We start from the raw sequence: 6,415 nt of genomic DNA, 5'->3' as shown, positions 1-6,415 counted from the left end.
AGCAATATGGTAATATTCACCACCTTGCCATCTAAGCTACCAGTATGTGGAAGTCTCACCATGTTGCTTACACTATTAAAACCCACAAGTGCATATGGGTCCATACCTACTAATGACAATTCAGTCACCAGATGGGTCAAAGTAAAACAGAATGCCGAGGCATGCATGTATAGAACGTTAGGTGGACGTTTAGAAAAACATGTTCTGGGGGGGGAGGATCCACTGAAGGACATGACAGTTGAGGCCAAGTCAACTTTTATTTCATCATGTAACTCAAACAAGCATCTCAGAACACTTTTGATCAGAGTAAGGAGAGAACCATTAGAAAAATCATTCAAATCACAACCCATCAGTACAACAAAAACTCATCCATTTCTCAATGATGATCCAAGTTAACAAAATGTGCACAACTGATCACGTTGAATGAAAAATATTTTCTAAAAAAAGGGCTTTAACACTTAAAGCATAATTAAATAAATGCATACTGGGACAGAAGTATTTTAGCATAGCTAGTGACCTTGCCATCACTGGCAACATCACTCACTGGGGACGGTCTCAATAGTCTATAGTGATTATTCTCCCTGCACTGACAAAACTGGACAGGTGAAAGCATATACGTCACAGGGATCCTCCACATTGCCTTCACCCATTCTGTGTTGTCAGACAAGAGGAAGCCACTAGAGACACCCGGTGTGACATTGGCCCAGAGCCACCCCGAGACAACTGGTCATACATGTAACATGAGCCATAGGTAACACTGTACCACAGACATTAGTAGTGTTCTGTCCTGTAGTTCAAAAAAAGTGAAACATTGAACTAAAAATAGACTAAGCCATGGTCCAAATAGAACCCTAGCCACTCCTCTTACACACTACTCAGATCTGAAGCAAATCAGAATAGGACAGGTATGAGCAATATGGTAGTAGCTCCATCTTTCCCTCTGATAGGGTGGAGTTTCCTTCTCTTAAATTATTTATTTTGGAACTACAGAGTTGCCGGGTCTCCGTCTAGTGGACAGGAAACCGGCGCATCTGCAGCCGCCTCATCACATCCTGTTAACATTGTCATGGTTACAAAGGGATGCCAGCCACCATCTCCGACTCGATGCCACAGTGGTCCTCACCTCGCACGATCTTGAAGAAACCTGAGACACAGGAGAGAAAATACACACATTAGACACCAGAAAAAGCTATTTCTCAACAGGTGAGGTCTTATTTGACCAGTGTCTCACCATTATCTCCCCAGTCAGTGTTCCAGGAGTTAGCAGCCAGCCAGTAAGGAGTTCCCCCCTCCTCTCCCCAGCCTAGGACCTTAATGGCATGGCCTCCTACTGCACTACCAGAGACATGCCGGTACACACCTATAGAGAGATAAGTGTTAGGATGTGAGAAATAGGAAAAATGTTTGATAGAATGAAGAGTGGGTAAATGAAAGCAAAAGAGTGGAAAATAAGTGCGTGACCTCACCAGACTTGTAGAGCAGGAAATCTTCATAGACAGTGAAAGCACCCTCTACAGGCCCATTCTTGTAGAGCTCCTTCATGATCTCCTTCTCGTCAGAGGGCACACTGTACGAACGCTTACCTAGAGGAGACAGGAGATAGGGCATGTGCATCTCCATGGGCCAGAGCCTTGCTTGAATACACTAACAGTACAGATTAAATCACTCATTTTCAAAGTAATACATAATGCATGCGTCTTACCGAAGTGCTTGTCCTGCTTGTAGCCAGGTGTGTATCCCGGCTCACACTGGTTGGTACATTGTGGTGTGTCACCCTCCTCTCCTTTACAGGGGGGTCGTGTGCCGTTGACATGGTGCTCACAGGGAGGGATGGAGTAGGGCCTGCAACCTGAGAGGAGACCAGACAGAGAATAAGTGCGTTTCACATGATGCTCAGAGAGGATGGAGTAGGGACGACTGTGGGGAAACAGTGAGAGTGTGCTCACTACTCACCAATGTGAGAGTCATAGAGTCCTCCAGAGACCAGCCCCTCTTTAGTCCAGAAGTCCCACGCAGCAGAGGGGTAACCACCATTACATCTAAGAACACAGACCGTTAACAATGCAAGCGCACAAATCCCACCAACCGCCGATTCCTTGCGCAAACCCAGGGCACAGCGCAGGTGAACGAGAAACATTTATATGCACATACCCCATGCCACAACTTTCACAACAGCTGAGCAGGTCTTCAGAGGAGATCTCCACGCTGACTTTGGCGTTGCTGTGGATACACACGCGGTCTGAGATGGCCTCCGCAGCACCAAACGCCTTCAGAGGAACAAGCATGTCAAACACGCACTCAACTTCACAGATCAGTCACAGGAATATCCGTGTGTGTGTTCTTACCCAGCAGCTGCCACAGGAGCCCTGGTCCCTGACCTCCTTCAGAGTGGGGCAGTTGGGCCACTGCAGTCTGGGGTCAAAGTTTTTAGGCAGCTCCATGTCCCCTGTATACTGCACCCTACAGAGGAGAGAACAAGGCAGTCATTAACCTTACATGCTACAACCAACCTTACACACTAACCCTCCAGAGAGAGCCATGGAGAAAGAAGGGAGAGAATAACAGGAGAGGACCAAGACTGAACATGTGTACTGTTACTGTGTAGTGTTGGTGGAATCAACCTGACGTTTAGCAACTTTTCACTTCCTTCTTGCAGTCTCTCGATTCAGCACCAACACACTAGCTAGTACATTCCCTCAATACAACCCACACACAGCTGACACTCACATGGTGGAGAGTTTGGGTCCTTTGAGCAGGGTGCCACACAGCTTCTTGACGTAGCTGTAGTCCACATTATGAAAGTTGTGGCCAGCCTTCCATGTAGTGTTGGCCTCGTTGATGTAGTTTACCATCTCATGGGAGAGCGGAGGTAGACGGGGCCGGGCCCAGCTGATTGACAGCCCAGACACCAGCAACAGCACACACCACATCACTTCCTGTAAGGACATGAAGGCATCATGGGAACTGGAGTGCAAACTAAAGAAGAGTAAGGCAATGTAGTTTTGGACATTTGCGTGCCCAGACGAAGTCAACCCCGTATCTAGACACCCACAGGTGGAAATTAGACTTAACTAAATGTGGAATGTGGCACATTTACCGAGATGTCGACTGACGATGGGAATTCTTCCACCAACTGTTGAAAGAGAATCATCTCTTTAGCAGTATAACTTTAGACCGTCCCCTCACCCATAACCCGGCGCGAACCAGGGACCCTCTGCACACATCAACAGTCACCCACGAAGCATCGTTACCCATCGCTCCAGAAAAGCCGCGGCCCTTGCAGAGCAAGGGGAACTACTTCAAGGTCTCAGAGCAAGTGACGTCACCGATTGAAACGCTATTTAGCGCGCACCACCGCTAACTAAGCTAGCCGTTTCACATCCGTTACATCTCCACTCCATGTGATCCTTGTAAAGGTGAAGGCTAGTTAATAACAAAGCTAATACCACATGCAGACCTACCACCTGCAGACTGGCGTCTGCAGTCATGCAGGGACACAAACACATGAGCTGAACTAAAGCAGCTCTTAAGAGCAAGGCCACAGAACAGACCACTCAGCACAATCAGATCAAGAGGACAGAAAGAAGAAGTCTTCCGTTTAACTGGAGGGAGGGGGGGGGGGGACTTGGATCAAACCCACAGATCAATACCAGGGCAGAGGGTGTGGTGTGTGCATGGTTCAGATATAGATATATAGAAGTCACATGGCAGGCATAAGTCAGCAGCAAAATCATCTAGAAAGGGGCAAGTAGTTCAACATGAAATTCCCCTCGAAAACATGACTGCCTAGGACTCCTCTGAACTCAGCATTGACACTATTCAGCCAGGCAGGCAGCCAAGTACTACTTCCCTAATAGGCAGGGCCAGTAGCAATAACTTCTCTAAAGCACAGGACCACTGGTCATATGGTAGAGGAACATATGACTCACCAAGATTTTCAGATTTCATTTTTTGACTTGATTAAAGTTAAGGGTATTGCTACATGCCTAGAATACATTTTTTTCCCATCCTGTCTGAGACTGGTGCAACAAGCTATCCCATTGGCAATTGATAAAGCAGCACCATGTCTTCCATCAGTAGGTCAAGGTTAGGGTAACTCCAACCACGTCTAAACTAGTCTCAAAAGGAGATAAACAGTGCAACGTTTAGTAAGGGGAAAATACCTGAACTTCTGTCAGAACAGGCATTCAAAAAGGGTGGAACGTTCCAAAAGGAATCTGTTCCAAAAACTTCGTAATGTACAAGAATGCCAACAAAGGCATACAAAGTAACATGGATCAATTCACCTAGCTAACTAGCTGCCGAATAGGCATCTACTCACCACGTAGCTTATTCTTAATGTTTGTCCATAGGCTACCAGAGTGAGGACATAACTTGTTTATTCCCGAAAAAAATGAGTGAAAACGTGATTAAATAGCCATTTTATTCTGCCGCTATACAACTTTGTATTCGTTGTTTGTTACCAACCTTGTTATCTACGAAGTTTTGTTACAGATTCCTGTTGGAGCGCACCACAAATTGTACCCACACACTCATAAACCCACAGAGGAAATGGAAAGAGTATTTCTCAGCAGTGACTCTTATTGTTCTGCTTTGACATGAATCACTAGCCTCATCACATGGGAAATTAACTGACAAACGTTGGTTGGTCGGTCTGCAAGCACCCGCATATAACGGTCTAGATAGAACCTGTACGGACAGGATTTCGCTCTGGCTAAACACCAACACACACGATTGAGCTAGCTACTCAATCAAATAACCATCAAGACATGAAGTTCGTTGGTTGAATTAAGTATTTGGCTAGTAGACTTGGACAAAATGCCTGTACACAGGGTGACCAGGACAGGAGTGAAGAACACTGCATATGAAATGGGGGGTGGCCCAGGCACTTCAGATCACTTGACTTCGGACACCACAAGAGTCACTTTGAGATCCAATTACTAAGGAGTGTCTGGCTATCAATTTCTTATCCGGGGCTATCAGACTTGTTTACATTGAAACCAGGATTTCCGTTACATACCAGTCCAGACATGTTGCTTACATAGGGTAGGGAATTTATCCGAACCCTTTCAGAAAATGTCTTTGAGAAAAGGTATTGAGAGTTCTAGTCATTGCAGATTGTCATCGCACAACTCATAGCGCGCACACGCGTATAGCGAAAACAAGTTGTGAGACGAGAATAGCATCAGGTTGCCATCAACCCATTTCAGAACTGGCACTCTGAAAGTAACGTAACTGGCTGACAGAGACACCGCCCAAAACAACACCGCCGCGTTTCAAACCGCATAACGTTAAGTCATTCTAAGTAACATTAATATCGATCTGTGTGTCACAACAAAATGTACATCAGGAAATAAATAACTAGCTAACGTTATCTATCCATTGTTGTCTTATCCAAGAGGACAATCTTGCTAGCTTGCGAATTAACGTTAGTGTAGCTATTGTTGCCTATAGTAGTTAACGTAAACTAGCTAACGATGTTGCCAGTTCCTGTAGCTACATTAACATTCCCCAAGTTGTGAATTCAGATACGTTACCTGTTGTCTGCTTGTCCGGTGTACCGAATAACAATTACACTACACGTGCACCTTTCTTAAACTGCTTTCGCCTTCCCGAGTCTGAAGTTCAATTCCGGCGAATCACGTGACTTGTCACGAGCCTCTGGCGTATCCCTCGTGATTCTTGCAGATGCACTTTAGATTTGGTAACGAGTAAGTTGATACAATAGGCCCGTGATTTAACCACTATAGGCCTATTTATTTATAACAACTATGATGAGTAGGGGATATATTCAGGCGAGATGAAATGTGCACAATGTCAGACAGTTCTAGCCCAATAATGTTTGGACCATGTTTTGGGGTGCTAACATGTTGGCTGTTGCCTTGTTGTTGCTACCATTACTATGTTGTTGTTTTAGGTCTCTTTATGTCATGTTGTGTTGTCTCTCTTGTCGTGATGTGTGTTTTGCCCTATATTTTAATTACATTTATTTATTTTTCTCAGCCCCGGTCCCCGCAAGAGGCCTTTTGCTTTTTGGTAGGCTGTCATTTTATAAGAATACGAATTTGTTCTTAACTGACTTGCCTAGTTAAATAAAGGTAAAATACAAATAAATACACTCATCCTGAACAGGCCCCTCGATGCAGGTAAAGCAGAAACGTAGGCCTATAGGATTTGCATTTACTAACACTTTCTACACAAAATACTGTGTTTCAAGAACAACTTGTGACTGCAAAACAAGCCAAGTCATCATATAAAATAAAGCATCAGAGGGCAAAAGACATCAACCACAGCAAAGCTATTGTGTAACTAATGAATGATCAGTCTTCTTTCTGTTCCTCTGTTCGTTTAACTCAGCTGACAAACAACTTATTAGATAATCATGAAGAAACAGAATAAAGAAGGTGTGACAGAT

At 44.8% G+C, this 6,415-nt stretch overlaps 1 protein-coding gene across 6 annotated transcripts; it reads right to left on the bottom strand.

The window, feature by feature from the left end:
• Nucleotides 1-238: 238 nt before the first annotated feature.
• LOC110497560 (cathepsin B) lies at nt 239-6,397 on the bottom strand. 6 transcript variants are annotated; one of them, XM_036954517.2, is made up of 10 exons: nt 5,538-5,773; nt 3,098-3,133; nt 2,728-2,936; nt 2,346-2,460; nt 2,152-2,267; nt 1,954-2,039; nt 1,703-1,849; nt 1,467-1,583; nt 1,232-1,360; nt 239-1,144 (listed from the first exon to the last, which is right to left on the bottom strand). In XM_036954517.2, the coding sequence occupies exons 3-10, from the start codon at nt 2,928-2,930 to the stop codon at nt 1,071-1,073; spliced, it is 987 nt and encodes a 328-aa protein (XP_036810412.1). In that variant the 5' UTR covers nt 2,931-2,936; nt 3,098-3,133; nt 5,538-5,773; the 3' UTR covers nt 239-1,070. The 6 variants fall into 6 exon arrangements, with proteins under 6 accessions (XP_036810412.1, XP_090066956.1, XP_090066957.1 ...); XM_090210830.1 differs by lacking the exon at nt 5,538-5,773 and adding an exon at nt 4,468-4,916; XM_090210831.1 differs by lacking the exon at nt 5,538-5,773 and adding an exon at nt 4,322-4,555.
• Between the last annotated feature and the right edge of the window lie 18 nt (nt 6,398-6,415).

The sequence above is a fragment of the Oncorhynchus mykiss genome, chromosome 19 (genome assembly GCF_057628025.1).
Source record: "Oncorhynchus mykiss isolate SJ-2025 chromosome 19, ASM5762802v1, whole genome shotgun sequence".
NCBI classification, from domain to species: Eukaryota; Metazoa; Chordata; class Actinopteri; order Salmoniformes; family Salmonidae; genus Oncorhynchus; species Oncorhynchus mykiss.
Note: the sequence above shows the minus strand (reverse complement) of the source record. Positions and strands in the feature narration are given on the sequence as shown.

Excerpts from the sequence above, each read along its gene's own strand:
- LOC110497560 (XM_021573722.3), bottom strand. The coding sequence starts at position 2,930 with ATGTGGTGTGTGCTGTTGCTGGTGTCTGGGCTGTCAATCAGCTGGGCC. Across the intron at positions 2,040-2,151 it reads TGTGAAAGTTGTGGCATGGG|ATGTAATGGTGGTTACCCCT; the intron begins GTATGTGCATAT and ends CTGTGTTCTTAG. Across the intron at positions 1,361-1,466 it reads TTTCCTGCTCTACAAGTCTG|GTGTGTACCGGCATGTCTCT; the intron begins GTGAGGTCACGC and ends ATCTCTCTATAG.